General features: G+C 41.9%; 1 protein-coding gene across 3 annotated transcripts in view; it reads left to right on the top strand.

Annotated features, from left to right (window-relative positions):
• Positions 1 to 26,138, top strand: part of RNF180 (ring finger protein 180) — a 363,816-nt gene that overhangs the window by 242,993 nt on the left and 94,685 nt on the right. For all 3 annotated transcript variants that reach the window (XM_075932403.1, XM_075932404.1, XM_075932402.1), the window contains one exon: positions 8,433 to 9,392. In XM_075932403.1, the coding sequence (XP_075788518.1) occupies positions 8,433 to 9,392 (960 nt within the window). The remainder of the gene's footprint in view (positions 1 to 8,432; positions 9,393 to 26,138) is intronic.

Below are 26,138 nucleotides of genomic sequence, written 5' to 3'. Positions count from 1 at the left end.
TCATTTGGGGAAAAAATTATTGTATTTTAGCATTTTGTCAGAAACAGCTAATAGTGTTTGATATTACACACGTAAAACTATATTAAAATATTAATGGCACAGAGTTAAATACTCAGAAGTTAGGAAATGCCAGAATTAAGGTTGCCTGTGTAGTCTTAATTTGACCTCCTTTGTTACAATAAAGTCCTTAATTATATGATCACACAGTATTTTTTTACACATGACCCTGCCTTATTCAGAGCACAGGATGAACTAGTTCTGAGCATGAATCTGAATTATGTACTGAAGCAAACTATTGACTGTAGGACACCTGCTTCGTTTGTTGCAAAAGTCAGAATGTAGTGAATGAGGTATGGGATTGCAGGAAAAGAAGGAAGGATCTCATGATTAAGGCAGTTGAATGCTTCCCTGGATAACTGGATTCTATCTTGGTCTCTGCCACGGAGTTCCTATGTGATACTTGGCAAGTCACTTAAACCAAACTTTTATCAGCTACTGTTTCTGGATGCCTGATTTGAGAAGCTTGGTCTGATTTCCAGAATGCTGTGTACTCATAACAGCAGTTGACCACAACAAAAGCAGTGCTTTGAATATATGAAGTACTGTAGCATGCTACAGTCCTGTGACATCTTAGAGGAAGAGAGTGTGTACACTATGAGATAATGTGGAATCTAATATGGTTGATTTCCTATCTCCTGGTTTTGCAAGTCGAAGGTCTGAGTCCTCACTGTGGGGAAGAATCAAAAGTAGTCCGAAGTAGCACGTCCCCATTAGGGAACCTACCATCAACACAAAGAGAGAGGCACAATGGACAACTTTGCATTCTGATCTATATTCATGGTGTCCACTGGGTACAAAATTCTGCTGCGGGTGGTCATGGGCTCACGTCGCCAGCATCCCAAAATGTACTCATCTACTCCTGTGGGCGGTCAGGGGCTCATGTCGCCAACATCCCAGAATGCACTTGTCTACTCCCTCCTCCTTGTCAGGAGGCAGTCTGCTCATGCCTTTTTGTTCCCTGGTTGCCCATGCGGATGCCATAGCGGCATGAGCCTGGAGTCTGGTGTGCAGGAGAGTATTGTCATGCTCATGTTTGTCGTGGTGCACCTCATGGCACTCTACTTCAAGAATGTTCGAATGTTGCTCCATCAGGAAGAAGATGAAGAAGAAGCTCAGCATGGGATGGAGGCACTGCTCAGGCAAGACCTGGCACTCATGCTAGCGCACCTGCCAGTCAATCCTCTGGACATAGTGCAATGCTGATTCTGGTGGTTGAGATGAGCTCATACTGGTGGGACCACAATGTGATGCAGACAGGACAATCAGCAGTGGCTGCAGAACTTTTGAATGCACAAAGCCATGTTCCTGGAACTATGTAAATGGATTTCCCCTTCCCTGAGGTATAAGAAAACCCAAAGGAGACCCGCTCTGACCGTGGAGAAGCGTGTGGTAATTGCTGTATGGAAGCTTTCCACACCAGACAGCTACCGGTCAGTCGGGAATCGGTTTCGGGTAGGGAAATGTACAGTCAGGGCTCTTCTATAGAAGTAGCCATGGCCATCAGTGGAATTCTGCTATGAAGGATTGTGACTCTTGGAAATGTGGACACCGATAGTGAATGGTTTTGCCATGATAGGCTTCCTTAATTGCAGTGGCACCATAAACGGAACACACAACCCCATCTTGGCCCCCAAACACCTACCCATGGAGTATATCAACTGCAAGGGTTACAGGTACTTGTGGATCACAAGGGCCATTATACCGACAGCAGCATGGAGTAAAGGGGAGAGGTGCATGATGCCCAGAAAGATGCATGCCGGAACTTTTTTCCCTGACTAAACAGTCAGAGTTGCAGAGATGGACATGCCAATAGTGATCTTGGGCAACCCAACCTACCCCTTGCTCCCATGGCTCATGAAGCCCTACACTAGCAGCCACCAAGGAAGAGTTCAGTAACAGGCTGAGCTGGTGAAAAATGGTGGTGGAATGTGCATTTGGACATTCAAAGGGGAGGTTCAGGGGTTTCCTGACTCTCCTGGACTTCAGAGAATACAACATTGCCTTTGTGATGGCAGTGTGTTCTGTGGTTCATAACCTGTTCAAGAGCAAGGGGAAAACTTATCTGGCAGGATGGGGGCTGAGGCAGAGCACCTAGCCAGAGAGTTTTAGCAGCTGGACACCAGTGCGATCAGGAGAGCACAGCAAGGGGACGTGTGAATCAGAGAGGCCTTCAAGGACAGTTTTATGCAAAGCCTATTTTTGAGACTCTGCAATCTGGCTCTCCACAAGTAGCTCCTGAATTCCCTGTTTTTCCCTTTAATCCCCCACCCTACCCCTGCAATTCAGATAATAAAGAGGCCATTGTCCAATGAACATGAGTTTTTATTAGTGGAAAACAACAGGGAAGTGCAAGAACTAGGAACAGAAAGTGAGGAGGTGGGCCCAGGAATGGGAGTGGGTCTGTCTTCTGCCTCCTGAAGGCCTAGAGGGTCTGTTTTCCTTTTAGTTCCCCCCTCCCACATGGACCCAGTGGCCCTTGGGGACTCAGGGAAGTTGAACCACGGGGCTGATGGAGGAGAGACTTGGGGTGTCATCAAGGTGGGAGGGGTTCTGGGAGGTGGCCATCTCAAGGCAGGATGCCACACACTCCATCACATTGTCAGGGAGGCAAATGTGGTCTCATGTTGTCTCATGAGCTGCTCCCTTCTGGCTCTCCTTTCCTTCCACTTTGCAATCTAGTCTTGCCGCTTTGCCTGGATCTCCACCACAAGGGTGTGGATGCAGTCCATTTGCTCCCTGAACATCTTCTCCCTTGTTCATGTACACCTACGATGTAAGCCAGGTAGGCAGATGCTGCAAGAGGTGGAGGATGCACCGAGCTGGCTGCTGTCCCAACTGCAAATAAAAGTTACAAGGGCAGACTCTTTACAGCAGTTACATTGTGTTAAACCTACCCCTAATCTGTTAGCTTACATCAAAGGTTTCTGTAAAGACAAAGAAGATGTGTTCCGTGCAAGTTCAAATGTTTGCTTTAAAGTGGGCACTTTATTGCAGGTGCACAGACTTCTCAGGGGACCATCGGGACACAATGAGTCTGGAGGCAGGTAGGCATGGTAAACGCCCCGCCAGGGCTGGAACCTGCTGGGTGTGATGGGGTGGAAGCAAGGGTGGCTTCCAACTGTGTCTGGCACACATGGCTTTCTGAGACAGTGCTTCTTTCCCAGCCAGAGCAGAAGCCTGCAGACAGGCAGGAGGGGGAGGAGTGGGTTGGCTTGTCACTGTGTCCAGCACACGCTGTATCCAGCATTCATGGCCTCCTGGGAACACTGGTTCCTTTCCAGTTTATACACATGGCCTCCTGGGGAGAGTGCTAATAGATTCTCCTCCTCCATGCAGGTTGCCATGCGTAAATCAGTGTTCTTTGAATCACACCACGTGATTGATAGTGTATGCTGAGTGAATATGGCCATAAATCTGGGCATTATGCTTCAATATTTTGTGGTTCATTGATGCTGGACCATTTACTGATGAGCTTGGCATGGAAAGGTGTCCTCCTATGGAGGACAGCATAAGGCTGGCCTCCCAAAAAACCTTGTGAGAAGGCTTAAAGAGTTGCTATCTGAGGGTATGTCTACACTACCCTCCTAGTTCGAACTAGGTGTAGGCATACCGCACTTGCAAATGAAGCCCGGGATTCACGAGGAGTAACGGTAGTTCGAACTAGGAAACCTAGTTTGAACTACCTAGTTCGTGCCCCGTGTAGCCGCGCTGCACGGGGTTCGAACCAGCGGGGTTTTGCATAAGCGGGGAGCCGCCATTTTTAAATGAAGCCCGGGAAATTCAAATCCCGGGCTTCATTTGCAAGTGCGGTATGCCTACATTACCCCGCTAGTTCAAACTAGCGGGGTAGTGTAGACATACCCTGAGAGTATCATGGAGCTGCGCAGAAAAGACATCTGTTCCATGTGCAAACACGTAAACAAGCTGTTCTGCGTCTCCCGCACTGTGTAGTCACAGAGTGCGCAACACCTCACACCCCACTGCTTTAACCCACTTATAGTTAGACAAAGTTTGTGAACTTACTGGAAGTGCCCTCCCTGGGTTCGGTGATGGACTGGAAGACATCCTGGGAGGCGAAGACTGGCTTCATCATCATGAAGAGATCCTGGCTCTCAGGGATCACCAGCTGGCTACTCTTCTCCTCCTCTGGCTCCTCTTCCATCTCCTCTTCCACCACTACTACTGTGTCTTCCAGGTTCACGCCAGGCATATCTTGACTGGACTCCATGATCACCCTGGGGATGCTGGCCAGGCCAACCTCCAAAATGGTGTCTAGCTGGTTGTAGAAGTGGCATATGTGAGGTGCTCACCAGACTGTCCGTTCTCCTCCTTTGCCTTGTGGTAGGACTGGCACAGCTCCTTGACTCTGCACTGCTGTGTGTCCCTGGAATATCCTTTAGCCCCATGCAACTTGCAATCCTGCCATATATTTTGGCATTCCTCCTGATGGTTTGGACCTTACTGAGGATGGCTTCATCACCTCACACTTTGATGAGGTTCAAGATCTCCTGGACACTCCTGGCAGGTTCTCATCTGTGCTCCAAGAATGAACCCATGGGAGCTGAAGTCCTCAAAGTCATCTCACTGTTGTTGGGATTACGCAACGCCATCTCCACATGTGCTGTGGAGTGCTGCTCCCTCGCAATGGGATCACAATGCTGACCACACGGGTCAGGTCCTTCTACTGTTCCCAGGGCTTTTTGAGCTCTGCAGGAGAGCAGTAGAGGTGCAAGCTGTGGCCAGAGCGGTCGGAGCAGGAAGCTATGGAAGGCGTCCCAGAGGACAATAGTGTTGACTTTCTGGCAACCCTGCATCTACTCTAGCATAAATTTGACCATGCAAGGTCAGGAATAGCATTACTCCTCGTGAAAAACAGGACAGAAATCAACTTCCACAGCTCTTAAGGTCAATGCTACAGGCTTGGTAGTGTGAATGCATCACTTAGAAAATTGACCTTGTGTGTCTAAAGTCGATCAGTGTGCAGCGGCAGTTAAAAAACCAAAAAGAATGTTAGGAATCATTTAAAAAGGGATAGAAAATAAGACAGAGAATATCTTATTGTCTCCACATAAAATCGTGGTATGCCCACATCTTGAATACTGCATACAGATGTGGTTGCCTCATCTCGAAAAAGATATATTGGCATTGGAAAAGGTTCCAAAAGGCCAACAGAAATGATTAGGGGGTTGGAATGGGTCCCATATGAGGAGAGATTAAAAAGTAAACCAAGGGGGAATATGACAGACATCTATAAATTCATGATTGGTGTGGAGAAAGTGAATAAGGAAAAGTTATTTACTTTTCCCCATAACATAAGAACTAGGGGTCACCAAATGAAATTAATGGGAAGCAGGTTTAAATCAAACAAAAATAAGTTTTTCTTTGTGCAGAGCACAGTCAGCCTGTGGAACTCCTTGCCAGAGGATGTTGTGAAGATCAGGACTTTAACAGGTCTTAAAAAAAACCTAGATAAATTTATGGAGGATAACTCCATCAATGGCTATTAGCCAGGATTGGTAGGAATGGTGTCCTTGGCTTCTGTTTGTTAGAGGCTGGGAATGGGTGACAGGAGAGGAATTGCTTGAAGATTCCCTGTTGTGTTCCCTCCCTCTGGGGCATCTGGTATTGTCCACTGTTGGCAGACAGGATACTGGGATAGATGGACCTTTGGTCTGACCTAGTATGGCCTTTATTATGTTCTTATGAGCTAAACTCCTAGGCTACATCTACACTTGCCCCTTTTCTGAAAGGGGCATGCTAATTTTGCAGGTCGTAATAGGGAAATCCGCGGGGGATTTAAATATCCCTCGCAGCATTTAAATAAAAATGTCCGCCGCTTTTTTCCGGCTTGTAGAAAAGCCGGAAAAGAGCATCTACACTGGCCCCGATCCTCCAGAAAAAAGCCCTTTTCCGGAGGATCTCTTATTCCTACTTTGAAGATCCTCCGGAAAAAGGCTTTTTTCCAGAGGATCGGGGCCAGTGTAGACGCTCTTTTCCGGCTTTTCTACAAGCCGGAAAAAAGCGGCGGACATTTTTATTTAAATGCCGCGGGGGATATTTAAATCCCCCGTGGATTTCCCTATTATGACCTGGAAAATTAGCATGCCCCTTTCGGAAAAGGGGCCAGTGTAAACGTAGCCCTAGTGTAGACCAGGCCAAATAGATTTATTTGGGCATAAGCTTTCATGGGTAAAGGCCCACTTAATCAGAAGCATCTGACAAAGTGGGCCTTGGTACTCAAATAAATCTGTTAGTCTTAAAGGCGCCACAGGACCCCTCATAGTTTTTGCATATACAGACTAACATGGCTGCCCCTCTGATACTTGTATCATGCTAAATATTCTAATAAATCAATCTCTACTTGGCTCAAATTGAGTGCTCAAAATTAGTGGATACTTTTGCCCTTAGTATCTCTGTGCCTCAGTCTGCCATATGAAAATAAATGATTTAAAGTTTGTGAAGCACTAAAGTACTGAAGTGTTGCACAGCATAAGAAAGCTATGAGGAAATGAATAATTCTTTCTTCAGGATTTGGATAGTATTCAGTAAATAAAACATGAAGGCACATGCTGAACGATGAGGAAGATACAAAATATTAAATAGCTGCTCATTAAGTGAGTACCGTCCAGTCTGTGTAGGAGTCTTATGAAAAAAAAGTATGTGATCATATAATTAAAGATTGTGTCATAATATATGTTCATAAGGTAAACAAATTAAAGGAAACCAATTAAGATTGCAGTCATTTCCTAATTTTTGCATGTTTGACTTTTTGTAACCTTAATAATAATCTTTTAACAATTTGTGTTAGTTTTTCTTAGTTTTTATTAAAAAAGTAGACTGAAAAAAACTGTAATTCCTTCATCTGGCATTATAGTGACACACACAAGGTTAATCAACAGATTTGGAACTTTTAGGTCTTTTTCACAGTCTTATGTCACTTCAGCTACCAGAGAACTCGCATCAGCAGTGAGATGTCATCTGCAAGGACTGGCACTATAAGGAATGAGTCAAACACTTTGTCACTAGATTTCACAGATATTTGCCAACAGTGGAGAAACAGTCAACTCAGGGCTCTTGAGTTCCCTTCCAGGCACTAGAGAGAAGTAGGCGCTAGTGGATAAAGACCCTTCTGTTTGCTCCCTAAGGTTGACCCCTGTTGTCTGGTCACCACCAACCTGTGTTTGTCCTAGTCCCCTTTTTTCCCCAGTCCTGGGGGAATACCGGTCCCAATCCCATGTTTGCCTGACCAGTTTCAATCACCATTCCTCAGGCTTCTCAACCACATTCCAGTCTGTTTGAGCCGCCAGTCCTAGTCTTCTCCTTGAAGGTCCCCATCTGATTTTCCTTAACCTTGTTCCCTGAAATAGCAAAATTGTTTTGACTGAAACTTCACCAGAAAATTCAGCCCAAGACGAACACCAATTATGGAAACTTTCTGCCCAAAGTCTGTTTTAAGCACTTGAAAACAGGTTGCAAAATGTGAAGTGCCTGGCAATATTAATAACAGGCAGTGCTACCACCACCTCCTCCAATATAACTTAACTTTAGGTTCCTGGACTGGAAGTGTCTAGCCTTCATTTAAAATGCTATCTAATCACTTGTGTCTTAATCCTGCAAACACTTAAATGTATATTACTTTACCTATACAAGTAGCTCCACTTAAAAGATTAATATATTTCTTTGAACTACTCCATTCTTAAGTAATGAATGTGCATGAATGTTTGCAGAGTTGGAGCTTTGATATGTATTTTGCTTAATACAGGAAGCATTGACTTGAAAATGATAAACTATTATTGATAATTTCACTTATGGAAAATAATAAACTTCATTTTATAATTCACTGCTTAATGAACATATTTTAGTACGTACAATGTTCAGTTTCTTTTTTATGCCAATTCTGCTATGAATTTCTGATTTTTAATATCTTAGCTTGTACTCTACATTATCACTTATGTTACATAATAACCCTTTTTTAATTTCTGTGATATGTGGACATTGATTCATTCTTGTGGAAAATCTCTTCCTATTGTGTTTGGTACACAAAATATTGTATGAAGACTTAGAAAACTTAACTGTGAATTAGTAGGTAAAATTTCATAATGTGCTTTGAGGAATGATTTAATCATTTTAAAGAGTCTAATGTTTTATCCATGATACAGTAATGTCCTTACTCTAGACACAGCATTTCTAGAATAAGAGTTTTATATATCTATTTTGAATGGACAGTTTATTTATGTTTTGTTTTGTTTTAACTGCACAGTCTTTTTTTGTCACTCACAAGATAAAATATGGATCACTTTATTGGAGGAAAAACAGTGGTTTCTTTTTTATTTACACTGATTTCATTGGGGTGTCTTTTTTTCTATCTATAGGCAGAGTGGATGATTGGAAAATTGAACTGTCCATTCTGTGGAGCCAGTTTAGGAGGCTTTAACTTTGTCAGCAATACAAAATGTTCTTGTGGCCTGTTTGCAAATATACATCTCTGCAAGAGTCGGATTGATTATCAGCCAGCTTGTTCAGTTAAACTAGCGAGATCTTCAGTAAAACACATGTCATTTTGCAAAGTTCAATCTGGTTTTAACAACAAAATACAACACCGAATGACAGGTGGAATTTTGGAACCCAGAAATCAACGGGTTTCATACATGGCCGAAAATATGAATGGTACTGGAAGATTAACAGAAGCACTTTGCCTGGAGGCGAGATCAGCCAGCTTTCAGATGAATAGTAAAAAAATGCACTTCAAAATGTATAGTAAAACAAAAAGTCATTCAGCTTCATGGCCCATGAATGATAAATGCACTATAAAAACTTGTCATAGAAAAGCACATAGTTTGGATTTGAATATCAGAGAGAAATTTGTCTTGTCTAGTTTATATGGAGTTAACAGTAAAGGGCCTATTTATCACAGGCAAAATGAAATACAACCTATTTACACAAGAGGTAGCTTGCAATTAGAGTCCAATAGAAATAATTGCTTTCAGGGCCTGTATAATTCTGATACTGATGAGCTAACAGCAAAGTTTTCAGTTACTTCCTGCAATACATTAACACATAGAGAGACAGAAGGTGACTGCAGTTTTGAAGCTTCTGCACAATGTGCTGGGAGTGCCCCTGCTGACCAACCGCCTTTTGTGATGGACCTCTTTTCATCTGTGAGTATTGTAGGAGAGGATATTGGACAGCAACACTTCACATCTGTTGATCTTCTGCAGCCTACTCATTTTTCCATGGCTGCTGTCAATCAAAATCTAAGCAAAAGAGAGAGAAACAAGTTGAAGAATTTGAGGAAAAAACAAAGAAAACAGGAAAGATGGCTACAGCAAAAGGTAAGCATATGAAAAATGAGCCATTCTTTTGCTTGTAAAATTTGGTGTGCCAACAAGTGAGGATCTTTAAGAGATTTTTTTAAATGTTGCTTTTTAGTGCTCATGAAAGATCAATAATACTGTCCATAGTCAGGCATCATGAAAAGAAGAGTTGTGGAACCTTCCTACATACTTGGTTTTTCCAGTTCAGTTTATTTTCTACATGCAGCAGTGCTGATCTTTGAGAAAAGAACCACATTTTAATGAGATTGCTAATCTAGTTAGTTGCTGTCACATTCCTTGTAGTTTCATGAGGCAGACGCAAATCTGAAGTGGGATTCTAATACCACAAAACTTACTTAATGTGAGCAAAGCAAACTTGAATCCAGTTCTTATAAACTAGAAGCCCTGACTCTCAAGATTTCCTGACTATAGATTTAGCTTGACACACTTTTTCACAAAAGTAATGACCAAACAGGTAAAATGTGTAAAAGCTGTGTCAGAAGAATTTTACATGTAACTATTATTAAAACCCAAAGAGGTTTGATTCTCTGTTGCCTAGCAGTTTGTGATATTTACACTGTGCAAAGTAGAGTAAAATCCTACCACTAAGATCTGATAAAATTTTACGCTTGATTTGTATAGGTGTGAAATTCTACAAAATATGAAAGTCCATAGAAAATTAGCCCCAAGAAGCTTGTTTTCATATGTAATCCATTTCTCCATTGAAAATATCTCACCGATTAATAAAGTTTCCAGTTACATTAAACTCTTTCAGATTACATAATTTAAAAAAGAAATTAATAGCAGTTTGAATGAAATTACAGTTTTCCATTTACTGAAACCATAAAAGGAAAGAACAAGATTAAGAAGTGAAACTATTTTTGTTGTACTAGAGATGATCATGAGAGATTATCTAAAATGACCAGGAACAGGCACAGTGTATTATAATAAACAACAAAGTTATTGCTAGGTCAGTGAACATAAAGGAATGAGTAATTATAATCTACTGTTTGATACATATATTAATAGAATGTGCTCAGTATAAAATTTGGACAGGACTTCTAAACTCCTAGCAGTAAAATAGTGTATTCATGGTTAGAGATATTGTTCAGGTCAGAGAAATGGTGTCTACTCAAGAAATTGCTGTGGTTATAGTGATATGTAATTTTAACTATGCTAGGTAGTGACACCTTGCATAAAGCCATTGTAAACACAGTATTTCTGGATTTAATAATAGATTGCTTTAAATTTCAGAGCGTTTAAATTTGGTATACTATGTATACCATAATTTTACACTCAAAACAAACTATTAGTTTTAGTAATTTCAGATTTTTGTGTTGACTTTCATTGAAGACAATATAGTGCTCTTGAATGAAAGTCACTTGTTTGCCAGAGGTCTAGCACAAGGCCTAAGCACCACTCAAGTTCTACTTTTGGGGGCTTAAGTGATGTATAGCCATGTACTAATCCTCTGAACAAAGTGTATTTCACTTTTAATATATAGTACAGTATAAGAATAATTTCATTCCTATTGGATTAGGTCAATGAGTTGTTTAGACTCATTACAATGTGCTGTATATAGAACCACTAGGGTACAACAAAAACTTATTAACATCAATTAATTTATTTGAAAATTGGTATACAGTTGAAAAAAAATAATCAATCTGGACATACAGGGCCACTCTCAGGGTTGGGAGTGAAAAGGGAGCAGCTGCCCTGGACCCAGTGAGTTAAAAGGGCCAGGGAATACATACCCTGCCACTTTCCCTCTTACTCCACTTGCATTGGCTAGAACCCTGGACCCTTTAAATTGCTGCCAGAGCCCTAGTAGTGTGCACTCTGCACCCCCAGTAGCACTGAAGGGCTGGCTGGGGGAGGCTAACCTCCAGTTCCACTCCTTTTGACTGAGGCCTGCCCTTTCTGGGGGGTCTGGAGCCAGCTCCCCACAGACCCTGATGAAATGTCTCATCAGCCCTCTGATAAATGACTCTGTAGATGCAGCTGCTGTGTTAAATACAGTTTTCCAACTTGTACATGGAGTGGGTATTGTGAGATATCATTGTTCCATGACTGCAGATCATATTGCAGTTGTAATTTTGTATTTCTTTCAAGCAGAGAATTCCCATTGTCATTAGGTGACAATTAAAAAAAATATTTTGGCTTTGAAATGCTTTTGTGAAATGAAGAAAAAAATCTTTTAAAAGTCTACATGGAATTTTCAGAGCTAAATGAGGGATTTTGATACCCATTTCCCATTAAGTTAAAGGAGGTTACATATCCAAGTCCCTAAGGGTATGTCTACACTACCCCGCTAGTTCGAACTAGCGGGGTAATGTAGGCATACCGCAATTGCAAATGAAGCCCGGGATTTGAATTTCCCGGGCTTCATTTGCATAAGCGGGGTGCCACCATTTTTAAATCCCCACTCGTTCGAACCCCGTGCTGCGCGGCTACATTCCACGAGGAGTAACAGTAGTTCGAACTAGGAAGCCTAGTTCAAACTACCTAGTTGGTGCTGCGTGTAGCCGCGCGGCACGGGGTTCGAACGAGCGGGGATTTAAAAATGGCGGCGTCCCGCTTATGCAAATGAAGCCCGGGAAATTCAAATCCCTGGCTTCATTTGCAATTGCGGTATGCCTACATTACCCCGCTAGTTCGAACTAGCGGGGTAGTGTAGACATACCCTAAGGTCGCTCTGAAAAGCTCATCTTTAATTGCTACTGTGAAATTATTCCAAAATAGCAACTACAAGGACTTTTTATGTGTGGAATTTCACAGGTTCCAGAGTGCAAAACACATGACACCTATCAGGGATGATCATTCTAGACAGTACTTGGTCCTGCTGTGAGGGCAGGGGACTGGACTCAATGACCTTTTGAGGTCCCTTTTAATTCTAGTGTTCTATGATTCTTGTGAAGTCACCATACCATTTAAAAGTGATGTCTATTTAGTTTCTTTCTGCAATAGTATGTTTTTATTTTTTCCTCCTTTGAGGAGATGGAGAAATATATTTAGAAAATTCTTTCCTTTCTTTACTCTTACCTTCCCAGTTTCTCTCTATTTATATATTTAATATATATGATAATGGTACACATTATAAACTTATTTAGCTATGTGAAAAAATACGTTTACTTGACTGATCTGGTATTGGTCATATGTTATGTTTATTTTTTACATGGCATTGGTCGCCCATTGTTGTGAAAACTTGATCTAGTATTTTAATCTTGATCTTAATATTTTAACATTTTACAGTGTGATACAAAGAAAACACCTCTATTATGGAAGCCTGAATGAAGCCTAGGTTATCACACCTCTGAGGGTATGATTGTAGCCACATAAACTAAAGCAGATTCAGTAAGAAGAAGGATAAATGTTAATTGGGAGGTTAAGTTCAGTATGATCTGGGAAAAAATAATTGTTATATCCTTGAATAAATTATTTGTTAACTGGAAGATTTATCTGGAGTTTCTTGGGTCCTCAACTCAAAAAAGTTTTGTTTTTCTTCATTTAAATCATTGGTCTGGGATGGGAGTAGGTATGATGAGTTGAGTATGCAGGCTGCCCCAGGAAGAGAGGACAACCTCAGCCTTCTCTCACTAAAGCAGCTTAGGGCTACATGAGAAGCACCTGTGTTCTTGTAGCGGCTATGGACACTGACCCCTTGTAAAGATAAGGCTGGGATGTCAGAATAATGGATGAGGGTGTTTTGATTAAACTATGAGATACAAGATACAAGGATGCTAACGAATATGGAGTATAATACTTGTTTGTATCAATGTATAAAAGGAGAGTGGAAAAGCTGTGCAGTCATGACTCTTGCTTCTGTCCCTGTGATATCACCTTCTCATAAGAGTATGGACTCAGAAGTGCAAACCACACCTACAGACAATATAACCTAGTCTGATGTGTCAGAAAAGAAGAAGAGCCTCCCTTGTTACTATCAGCCCCCTTTCCATGTCACCTCAGTCTATCTGTGAAACCAGCCCCCATTCCTAGGCTTTCTTCACCGATCCTGCCAGGTCATCCCACTTTATATCATCCTTCTTCGGACCCAAGGATGAGGGTAGTGCCACAATTAGATTAATTTTTGAATAATGAATTGTTCTGTGGTGTCTTGGTGCCATGATTTTCAGCTTGCTTGTAACCACACACTTAGCAATCACGTGATTTAAAAAAAATCACATAAATGAAAGTGCATAAGCTTATAGGGGGTTGATTGAAAGACTTTAGATCAGGAACATCTCACTGTAGTGCTCTTATGTAGGACTCTTTCCTGATGTGAGGTGAATTTATCCTAATCCTTCTCAATATAAGTCTATTATTCATTTTATTTTAATTTATTTTTAATTAAACCTTTTCCTCCCATAAGCAGAGAGAAAGAGAGATCTTTTCAGACTTTGGAGAAATTCATCTTTAAATGCAGTTGTTTATTCTCTGGGTTAGCCCATTGAAGACTAAATTTATCTCCGTCTACTTAATTTTACCTGTAGTACACTCTGTCAGTCCAGGTGGAGCCATTCCCACTGCAGCTGCTGTCTACAGGAACAACCTGGTCTTATCTGCAGCACACTCAGCCCCCACTTCTAGCCTATTCTACCCAGGGGCAATATCACTCGTCATCCCTGAGAGGGACACAGGTTGCTGGTAGCAGGGCAGGTCGGATGATGCTGGAGCTGGCTCCAGAGCTGTAGTAAGCAGCAGGACTGGCTACTGTACTGCCCATTGTACCATGAGGCTGCAGGGCCAGACCTAAACAGTGCTGTGACAGCCTTCTTCTCCCTTTCCCATTCTGAATACTGGGGTTCCAGTGCGACTCACTCTAATTTGCTCCCATGACAGAGAGGTGGCAGAGCTCATAATAACTGATATATAATGAGTGTGTGGCTGCATGCACTGCTGCCAACTATTGTGATAATCTAGGCTATAACTATACATTTTCTGTGTTATAATGAGGTACGTTACAGTCTATCATTGTGTTAAAATTCATCAGCCTTAAATCATAAGTATTCTTTACAGAGAGTTCAGTTGTTGCTGTGTGCTTGACTCATATCTGTACTTTCTGACTTTTGTTACCAATCTGTCTCTGTAGAGGACTGCACAGAATGGGATGTAATGACTAAATTGTGGGTTTTTTAACAGCAGGGGGCACCAAACTTCCTCTGCTAAATCATGGAAAACTTAATTTCTATCAAAGAACAGCATATAGTATAGTTCAGGAAATAGGTTTAATACAGTATATTCTTAGAAAGATGATAGAGTAGAATAGTCAGTGTATATTTCTAACAGTCATACATTTTAAGAATAACAGTGGTGCTTCTTCCTGTTGCTATAGCCAAGAACCTGCCAGCAAGTAAGAATCTTGTTTCACGATTGATATGATATATATGATATGATTGATATGATATATGAGGTGATCACAAGCATATAAATATCTATATAGACAGCTATAGATAGATGCTTGTGATAAAATAGCTAAAAGGGCTCAACCAGGGAATTGCCGTTTTGCCTTTCTTTACATTTGAATTTATTTGGTTATACAGTTGTTTAGTTAGAGGAAGAATAAGTGGTTTGTTTAGAGATTACAGCATCTCATTGGAAAGCATTTTAACATACCTAGTCAGAGTTAGAGGAGCCCCTGCATTGACCCAGACACTTTCTATGTGAGAGTGTGGATATTGTCTCTGGCCATGAAACTACCAATACCCAACCTCCTCCTAGGACAGGGGGGAGGGCAATAATTTTTAATGCAGGGGGGCCACTGCAAGGTTTTAGTAAGTGGTCAAGGGCTGCACTTCTATGGAGGGGGTGCGGGGTCTGGAACTGTCGGTGTAGAATAGTGCTTGGGATAGAGGACTCAGGTGCAGGAAGGGTGTGGGGTCTGAGAGGGAGTTCAGGTAAAGGATGGGGTTATGATCTGGGGCAGGGGGTTAAGGTGCAAGCTCTAGGATGTGGTATGGGTGCAGGAGAGGATTCTGGCCTGGGGAGGGATGTAGGATGGAGTGCAAGGTCTGGGAGGGAGTTGTGACCCTGATGAGAAAGTGGGAAGAGGGGATACAGAGGGTTTGGATGGTGAGCTGAGCCAAATAGTTGTGGGACGAGAAGGGTGAGGTGCCAGATGCAGGCTCTGTTTGGGAAGCACTTACCTAGGCAGCTCCCAGCCTGCAGCCCTCCAGGAACCTAAACCAGGCTCCATGCCTGTCTGCTGGGTGGGCTGCTCCATGTGGCTTTCCTGTAGCACAGGGAGGAGGGAATTAGAAAGGAATGAGCTTCACTTGCTGCCATTGCCTCCAGCAAAATTTCTCAGCTCCTATTGGTCAGAAGCTAACCAATGGGAGCTAAGGAATTTTTTTAGGGGTGGGGACAGCATGCAAAGCTTTCCGATCCCTCTCGAGCATCCAAAGTAATTAGCAGCCAGATGTATGAGATGTTGACGGTGAGGTGGACACGGGCCAGATCCAATGGCTTGAAGGGCTGAATCCGGCCGGCTAACTGTTTCTTGCCCACCTCTGTCCTAGGATCTGTAGCGCTATTAAGGAATGTTCCAGATGCAGAAATATGCAAAGCTAGCATGTGGGTTTAGGGTTGTAAATGTTATGCCCTAGTTCTACTGCAGATGGCCTTTGGTAATGTGATTCTTTAGTCATTCTTTTAGATCTGGCTTAAAAGCTCTCAATTCCTTTGGAGGGTACTTCTTGAAGAAACCACTCAAAGGAACAATACTCAGAGAATAGGGAGAGTTTTATTACCTTGTACAGGAGGATTCATATTTTATTATTCATTGAGTGCCTTAGGTGAACTTTTTGCAGTAGAAACAGGAGAAACAAGACGTTCCTGTCCCAGGATGTTTACAGTTTACTGTAGAAAAAAACAGCACAGGGTAGAGTTCTAGATATGCACTTTATTTTATATGCACTTGTTTAAAAGTTAAACATGTACCTGGGTAAACTTCCTTTTTAAAATATTGCTTGGGATTAAGTCATGGTATAAAATTTGGAAAAATGTTTACAAAGCGTACTTCTAAGCATTCTTAGCATGAGAATTCTCAACTCTTATTGAAGTAAATGCTAGTTAGGGAACTTGGCACTTCATAGGAGTGGACTTCAAAAGAAGCAGCTTGATTTTAAAAAGGATTTGCTAAACTTTAAGGGTATGTCTACATTAGATTTTTTTTTTTTGAAAAATGGCTGTTTTTCCAAAAACTTCAATCATGTCCACACTGTCATGTTCATTTGAAAGAAAATCAAAAGAACGGAGGGGGTTTTTCTGGCATTGGTAATCCTCTTTCTATGGGAAAGAAGCTTTTTTCTGAAAGAGCTCTTTCAGTGTGGACGCTATCTTTCAATGCACTTTGGCAGTGTGGATGCGCTCTTTGGGAAAAAGTTTTTTTGGAAGATGACTTCCAGGAAAGCTTCTTCTGAAAGAAGCCTGCAGTCTAGACGTAGCCTAAGAGCACATATTTTGGTCAGTAATAATTTTCTCTTTGGCTCTGGGAATAGTTGTTTTTTTTCTATGACCCTTTTTAATTTAGGAGGTACTATATGCTTCTTGCATATAGAACAGAGTTATTGTAAGTGAATAAAAGAGCTCAACAAATGGCTAAAAGAAAATCTGCAGCACTAAATTAATTTTATAGAAAAAGTGGGGCTTTTGCAAAAATACTTGTTATTTGATCGTGTCAACTAAAAAAGTTATTGTTTTCATTAGTATATAATTTATTATAAATAATTTTGAATAATTTTTCATTGATTTGGGGTTTTGTTTTCAGATTTGAACTGTTTTTGTAGGTATCAATTTTGTACACACAATTCATTTATACTTTCTCCAAGCAAGTCACTGCAAGTGCACATGTGCATGTGCATAACATTTATAAACAAAATTCCATTCACAAAAATGGAGGCATGTCTTGAAAATCCATGAGGAAACTGGAACATATCGAGACTGAGATAATGTCTTTGAATATATACATGTGTAGCTTCTTTGTATCTCTTGTTTATTAATGTGATGATTTTGAACTCCATTATTCTCTAGATTTACTGTTTGAAATAATGGGCCAAATGAACCCTGGTGTAATCACCATGATAGGCTTTGTTGTATTTCTTATTTGTACGTTTTCGTATTTATACATTTTCAGAACTAGGCAGGAGCACCGTTAGTGTCGGTGCTCCGAGAGTCATTTTAATGTAATGTAGTTCACCTCTTGGAGAGTTGCCATTTTCTGGGCTAATTTTGCATTGTTAACATTTGTCATCAGAGTAGCACAAATATTACAGTTGTGTCCTGCACTGCACAGATTGCGGGGAAGGCTCCATCATCATCTGCCATCCTTGCTAAACCTGACGTCTTGCTGGACATGAATGAGGTCAGGAAGAAACTAAGATTCTGCGGGGAGGGCTGACCAAAATTCTTTGATATCAGCATTCATTTCATTGACAGGAGTCAGCTTTGAAATAAGGCAGCTTATGAGTAACGTATTTGCTGTTGGTCCATGATAGTGTCAGTGAAGAGTTTAGTGCAGTGGCTCTCAACATTTCCAAATTACTGTACCTCTTTCAAAAATCTGATTTGTTTTGTGTACCCCAGGTTTCACTTTATTTAAAAAAAACTTGTTTATAAACTTACCCATAAAATTTGTCACCACACATTACTGCTGAAAAATTGCTTACTTTCTCATTTTACCATATATTTATGAAATAATACTTACATTTCAGTGTATAGTATACAGAGCAGTGTAAACAATTCATTGTATGATATTTTAGTTTGTACTGACTTCACTAGTGTTTTTTATGTAGCTTTTTGTAAAGCTAGTCTAACATCCAGATGAGTTTCTTCTGGAAGACCTCTATGTACTTCCGGGGGCACATACACCCTTGGTAGAGAACTGATTTAGGGCTCAAGAAATGTTTCAAGTGACTATTGTATACCTCTGACGTGTGGAAGAATCAGATATTGGAAACAATTAGTTTATATTTTTAAGCGGCAAATAAGCAAGAAATGTATTTTAGAATTTCAGTACTTATAGTAACATGGTAGGTACTGTATAAATGGAAGAGAGGCCTTCATAGCTAAAATCTGGACTGCATAGAAGTGTAATAGAGAGCAGGAACTCAATGGCAATACTGCATGAATACAAAGAAAGTTCTTACAAAATTTTAGTGCTCTTTAATTCTTGCAGTGGTAAGCAGATACCTGCCTTCTTAGTGAAAAGCAATTTTGTTTTACATTTGGAGAGCCAAGTTTGGTTTAGAATGACTATACCTCACCTTAAGTGTGTGTGAGTCTAATATTATCTGGCTTGCCAGGGAAATGGTTATACTTCTTCCAGGGATAAAGAACCACAGAAGTTGCTGCACACACAATGAGTCAGTGTTGGGATGCTTACTCATCTCCCAGGTGACCAGAAGAGAGGAAAGATGTGAAAGCCGTGCTTTCGCCCAGACCAAGTAGGGCAGCAGTACAGAGCAGCTCTGCTGTGTGTGTGGTGCTGCATGGAAACAGGAGGTTGAAAGTGGGGAAAGAGGGTGGAATTCTCTCCCACCCAAACTACAGAAGAAAAAGCAAGCAGGAGGGATCAGAAGGTAAAGAGAAGCCAGTTAGTGAAAGTGCCTGGAGACATATATGATCAGCAGGGATAAGGAGGAGGAGGAAAGGACCACACCCCAGTCCATGGCTGCTGTAGTAGGCAGGCTGTGGAAAATGTGAAAGGGATTGGGTTTCTGGCTTTGAGGCTTTGCTTCAAATCAGAGCAGGTGGGCAAGAGCAAGGAGGTAGAATGGCACCCTTTCTAGCCAGGCATAACAGGAGTGCTTAAAGAGGGAAAGGAGGGATTTTCAAACAGATCATAGAATGAACAGAGTGGGGCTGGAGAGGCCATGTGAGACCAGGTAGTGGGATCATCATCACTTGACAAGTGTTGAGCCAGGACTGGAGTTGGGGGATCTGACTGTTGTGGGTGGGACATGCATCACAGAATTGATTCAGGAGGTATCTTTTGAATCACTCATTAACAGAGACTATAAGTTTGTGAGATAGAGTTGCTGCCCTAAAGGTTGTTGGAGTTGAGGCAAGAAGGCCCTAATGGTGCCCCAACAGTCATTCTTAAAATGATAATGGTGGGGTGATGGGAGTTCACCTGGTCAATAGCACTGGGAATAAAATTTTGAGAGGTGACTATGTAGACATGTTGTTGTTGTCCATGGAGGTGCTGATAGACAGTTAGCCAGGACAGAGGAAACAGGCCAATGAAATGCCCAAGCAGCCAAAGGTAACTAGAGCATGGAAAAATTAGGAGTCTGCCTCCCTGATCTGTGCAGAAGTTACTGCAGAGATACTGCAGACAGAAATATAGCATTGTTTAAATATATGGATCTAATCAGATAATTCTATAATATATTCAGGGGTATGGCTTGGTTTCATTTCAGTTTAGACTGAGGTCAACAACACAACTGGCATCTGGTGGGATATACCTCTTCATATGCTATGGTTGGAATGCATAAAACCATGACGGCTCAGAGTCCAGTGGCCTGTTCATTTCACAGCAAAACCAGCGAGGCTGAGGTGCCTAATGATATTTTCAGGGCTTTCAATTAATGCAGTTGTTTAGTAGAGTATAAAAGACAAAACACAGTGAGGCATTGGTGTGAAGTGGTGAGCTGAAGGCAGGAGGTTTAACAAGTACACCATCCTCAGTTGAGATGGAAATGTTAAGGATGCTCCTTTGGGATTACCCTAACAAAGCAGATGGAGCATATCAGTGGATTGGGTTTACTGTTGGATTTAGGATCCTCTTTATGGGGAAAAGGATTTACATGATGTATAAAAATTTGAAGTCCTTGTTGGGGGGTGGGCCATATTGTAAAGAAAAAGATTACATTGGAATTTAATGAAAATAGTGTAGAAAGGCTGTTCAATTAATTACCTATACAGAACTTATGGATTCCTCCCTTAGGCTTGGTCCCTAAGACGGTTCTAGATTAATTCATTACCTGTCATAGCACAGTGTAGCTCAGTTAACGATGGAATAGATCCAGCTTTGTTCTATTCCTCTATTGATGAGATCATGCAAATGGTTAAGTCGTGTGGCCCAGGGGCAAAGATGGTTAAGTGTGGTATCAATACTGTTTTTGACTGCTGCAAGTGCATCCATCAGACTTCAGTCTTTTGGGTTTCTCTATAAAAGGGACACTTTTTATTTTGATAAAGCTATGTCCATAGGTTATACACTATCCTGTTTGGTATTTGAAAAATTTAGTACGTTGCTACATTGGGCAGTCATGTGGAATCTGAATTATGGAAAATAGTACACTTTAGACCATTTTTTTATGCACAGCAGAACAAAATTGGTCAAGAGTATTAACCTAGTGGATATCTTTCAGGCCTTTGCTATAAAATCTGGGGGTATTCCTAGCAGAGTTAAAAACAAAGGGACTTTCCACTATACTGACCTACCTGTGAAATGAGTTAGATAAAAAGGCTGACACATCATATCTCCCTCAAGATAAGGTATGATAACAAACATGTATTTGTGTAAACATGTAACCACTGGATTTTTTTCTTTACACGTGGGGGTGGGAGGACAGGGGAAGGGGCCGATGGGAGCCAGTGCCCCCAGTGAAACAGCTTGAAAGCTGGCTTCCTGCGAGCACCAGCTCCTGCTGTGCCCCCCTCACTGTCTCTAATACAGAGGCAGCAGCATGTGGGGGTAGAGGAAGTAGGTGGCTCCAAGGGAGCTTGTATGTGCAGGAAGCTGGCTTGAAAGGCTTCCCATGTATATCAGCTGCTGCCTCTCCTCCCACCACCCCCACCATCCTGCACATTGCTGCCTCTCTATCAAGTGGCATGGCACACTCCCCTTGGCTGCAAACAGCAAACCGCTGCTAACTGCAAAGCCTTTAAATAAACAAACTGTAGCAGCCCTTTAGCAGCACTGCTATAGGAAATGGAATAATTAAAAATAGCAAATTACTGGGGAGGAATTGTTGCATATGCCATTGGAAGAAACTAAGGATATGTTGCCTGGTAATCTGTATCTCACAATTAAATGTGCTGTGGACATACTGGTCTAATTAAATGGAGTCTAGATACAATTAATCTAGTGATCCTGTACAATACAATAATATATTTCTCTTACATATCTCGTATGAAACACATGAAAAACGGTTATTGCTTAGCAATTTATCCATAGTAGCTTAGAAGCCAATTTCAAATGAAGCCTTTACTTATAAGATAACTGCAAACTTTTTCCCCTTTCCTATAAAAGATTTGAAAAAACTTAAAAAAATAACGAATGGTCCTGCAGCACCTTAGAGACTAAAAAAAAATGTAGATCATATCATGAATTCATGGGCAGATGAAGTGGGTTGTCTACTCACTATCTATCTACCTTTTTTGTTAGTCTCTAAGGTGCTATAGGACCATCCCTTGTTTAAGTTTTTTCTGTGGGGGTGTGTCTAGACTACATGGCTCTGTCGACGGAGCCATGTAAAGCAGTTTACTCGACATAGTCAATGAAGTAGGGATTTAAATAATCCTCGCTTCATTAAAATAAAAATGGCCACCACGCTGTGCTGACAATCTGCTGATCCGGCACAGCGCGGCAGTCTAGATGCGGCGCGGTCGACATGAGGCATACCGGAGTGGTCGACAAAGGCTTCCCTTGTCGACCGTGCCGCGTCTAGACTGTCACGATGTGCCAGATCAGCTGGTTGTCGGCATAGCGCGGCCATTTTTATTTTAATGAAGCGGGGATTATTTAAATCCCTGCTTCACTGACTGTGTCGAGTAAACTACTTTACATGGCTCTCAGCTGCTTGTGAAATACTTTAAAATTACTTACAATATAGTATCTGTTCCCTATGGAAAATAGACAAAATTCAGTCAGATGTATATAGGTACCTGTTACATGACCCTAAAATTCTAAAAGTAGCTTAAAAATCTCAAACTTTTCTCAAAACACTGTGAAACCCAGACCTTTACTGGTTCAAAAAAGTTAAATGTTTTTATTTTCTATTATTGCATTTCCCTGTACCTCTGATTTCCATGAGAGTCCAAAGTGAAAGGGGCAAAAATGCTTGGTATTTTTTGTAGCGAGAGGTCCAAATAAGGTTCGTATTGCCAATAATTGACTAAGGTCTTAGGAACCAAAATGAATTTGTTAGAAGAGGGATGAAGGCAGCAATGGAAGTGGAAAGATATGTGTCTTACACTGGAAAAAGTTGAAGGGAATTATTTCTGCACAAGTATAAAAGTTTTAGTTTATAACTAGAGTAAAACATTATAAAAAAGGAATATCTAACAAAACAAAAGGGTTGTGTGGCAGCAATCCAAAGGATATTTTAAATACAATATCATCAAGTGAAAAGACCACAGAGCCTTTATGTTCATCTGTATTGCAATATGTTTCAGCCCTGAAAATGGGAGATGGAGTACAACATATCTTTTGAAGTACAGTACTAGAAAAGCAAACTTTGGCAGTGTCCATTTCATAGTTGATACCTTAGGGCATGTCTAGACTACACTCCACTTCAACAGCGGAATATAAATGAGCCCAATCGAAAGTGCAAATGAAATAGAGATTTAAATATACTGTGCTTCATTTGCATATTTGCGTGTGATCGGTGTTTCGAAAAAGGGGTTTTCGAAAGTGAAACCGCAGTCTAGATGGGGTTCTTTGAAAAAAAAACCCCCAAAAAAACACCCCACCTTTCAAAAGAACCCGTACTCATTTTTTCAGGAGAAACTGTCTAGACTGCAGTTTCACTTTCGAAAACCCCTTTTTCGAAACACCGATCGCACGCAAATATGCAAATGAAGCACAGGATATTTAAATCTGCTTCATTTGCACTTTCGATTGGGCTTGTTATTTAGAAATAATAACTCCTGCTTGTGAAGAGAAATAAGCTTATTTCAAAATAGTTACTTTGGGAGTTATTTTGAAATAACCATAAGAACATAAGAACGGCCGTACTGGGTCAGACCAAAGGTCCATCTAGCCCAGTATCCTGTCTACCGACAGTGGCCAGCACCAGGTGCCCCAGAGAGGGTGGACCGAAGACAATGATCAAGCGATTTGTCTCCTGCCATCCCTCTCAAGCCTCTGAAAAACAGAGGCCAAGGACACCATTTTATCCCCTGGCTAATAGCCTTTTATGGACCTAACCTCCATGAATTTATCCAGCTTCTCTTTAAACTCTATTATAGTCCTAGCCTTCACAGCCTCCTCTGGCAAGGAGTTCCACAGGTTGACTACACGCTGTGTGAAGGAGAACTTTCTTTTATTAGTTTTAAACCTGCTACCCATTAATTTCATTTGGTGTCCTCTAGTTCTTCTGTTATGGGAACTAATAAATAACTTTTCTTTATCAGCCCTCTCCACACCACTCATGATTTTATAGACCTCTATCATATCCCCCCTCAGTCTCCTCTTTTCTAAACTGAAAAGTCCCAGTCGCTTTAACCTCTCCTCATATGGGACCCGTTCCATACCCCTAATCATTTTAGTTGCCCTTTTCTGAACCCTTTCCATGGCCAAAATATCTTTTTTGAGGTGAGGAGACCACATCTGTACACAGTATTCGAGATGTGGGCGTACCATAGTTTTATACAGGGGCAGTAAGATATTCTGTGTCTTATTTTCTATCCCTTTCCTAATAATTCTTATCATCCTATTTGCCTTTTTGACCACCGCTGCACTCTGTGTGGAAGTTTTCAGAGAACTGTCCACGATAACTCCAAGATCTCTTTCCTGATTTGTCGTAGCCAAATTAGCCCCCATCATTCTGTACGTATAGTTGGGGTTATTTTTCCCAATGTGCATTACTTTACACTTATCCACATTAAATTTCATTTGCCATTTTGTTGCCCAATCACTGAGTTTGGTGAGATCTTCTTGGAGTCCCTCACAGTCTGCTTCTGTCTTGACTATCCTAAACAGTTTTGTATCATCTGCAAACTTTACTACCTCACTGCTTACCCCTTTCTCCAGATCATTTATGAATAAGTTGAAAAGGATTGGTCCCAGGACTGACCCTTGGGGGACACCACTAGTTACTCCTCTCCAATCTGAAAATTTACCATTTATTCCTACCCTTTGTTTCCTGTCTTTTAACCAGTTCTCAATCCAAGAAAGGACCTTCCCTCTTATCCTATGGCCATATAATTTACACAAGAGCCTTTGGTGAGGGACCTTGTCAAAGGCTTTCTGAAAATCCAAGTATACTATATCTACTGGTAGTATAGACATAGCCCAAGAGAGGAAAGCTAAGCCCAGCCAAGTCAGAGGTAGGTGCCTCCTAGTCTGATTCTGGCCAGTCCCTGTGGTAGGCCAAACAGTTGTGAAGCCTGTATATAGTTGGAAACTCGGGGGAAATTGATCATGAATAAAGAGCAGGTGTTGCACCAGGCTGAAGTATACCTGATTAATTGGAGAGGGTCCAAAGGACTGGAGGGGCATGACATGTGACCCATCACAGAGTGAGTGTGTGTGTGTGTGTGTGTGTGTGTGTGTGTGTTTATATATATATATATTTAGAATGCATCTGTCTGTCTGTGCATCTGGGAGTCCCTTTTTTCAAGAACTCCTCCTAAACTAAGAACTAGAACCACCAAATTTGGTGTAAAATTTTCTCTTATCCTAACCGAAGTCAGGATTTGGTTGTGCCCAGAAATTAAAGTGCTGGGAATTGGACTATTTCCCATAACATGGAAAGGGAAGGGGCAGAGAGACGGAATGCAAAAGAGAGCGGGCACAGAGAGGGGAGGGATTGCGATACTAAGATGGCCACTGGGGGTAGCTGCAGCATCAAGAGCAATGTTTCTTAAAGTGTGTTCTGTGGTACACCTGTGTGCCGCAGAGAACAACAGAGTTCAAAATGGCTGCCCTTAAAGGGGCAGGCGATCTTTTTGTTTTGTTTGCTCAATAACTTTTCCCCAACCCTACTTTTCTTTTTGGGGGGAGGAGGAGGCTCAATAACTTTAACTTTTCCCTGCCTCCCCCCCCCTTTTTTTTGCTCAACAAAAAATCCTTGGTGTTCCTCATAAAGAAAAATATTGTTTGATGTTTCTCAGTCTTAAAAAGTTTAAGAAACACTGATCAAGAGAATGTCCAGCAGGGATGGGGCTCTGCCATCTTGCTGCTAGCACACAGAGACCGAGCCCTCCTGCCCCAAACATGGAGCCTGCTCCGCTCACCATGGAGAGTCTGCAGGCTGGGGGGGAGGGGGAGGCATTGGAGGCCGGGAGCAGCCCCCAGAGCCTAGCATGCCACAGACAGCTTGCAGACTGCTAGGGGGCCCTGAAAGCTAGGGGCAGCCTGGCCAGCACTCTAGCTCACCCCCCTCCAAACAGGCTGCAAGATGGAGGGGGCCACTGGAGGCCAGAGGTAGCCCAAAAGCACCGCCCTCACCCCAACCAGCTGAAGAGGGGCAGTTGGAGGCTGGTTGCAGGATGGAGATCCACTGGCCCAAGTAAGGCCTCCCTCTGCAGCAGCTGCAGGCTGGGGGGAGGGAGGGATGGGAAGAGGCAGCAGCATTCCAGGGGCTGCCTCACTCCAACAGGCTGCAGACCGAGGTGGGGGGCAGCTGGAGGCTAGGGCCAGCCCACAGAGTCCCAGCCTCCACCCAACAAGTGCACAGACCCAGATTCCCTCCCTCCCAAGAGGGGCTGCCATTCAGGAAGCGCAGCTCCAGCCCTTTGGGAGAATATGCTGTCTGGGGAGCACTGCCACGGGCCCTTGGGAGTAGCCACTGCTGGAGCAGTGCCATCCTCTCT

Source organism: Pelodiscus sinensis, chromosome 6 (genome assembly GCF_049634645.1).
Source record: "Pelodiscus sinensis isolate JC-2024 chromosome 6, ASM4963464v1, whole genome shotgun sequence".
Lineage (NCBI taxonomy): Eukaryota > Metazoa > Chordata > Testudines > Trionychidae > Pelodiscus > Pelodiscus sinensis.
This window is presented reverse-complemented; position numbering and strand designations above follow the sequence as displayed.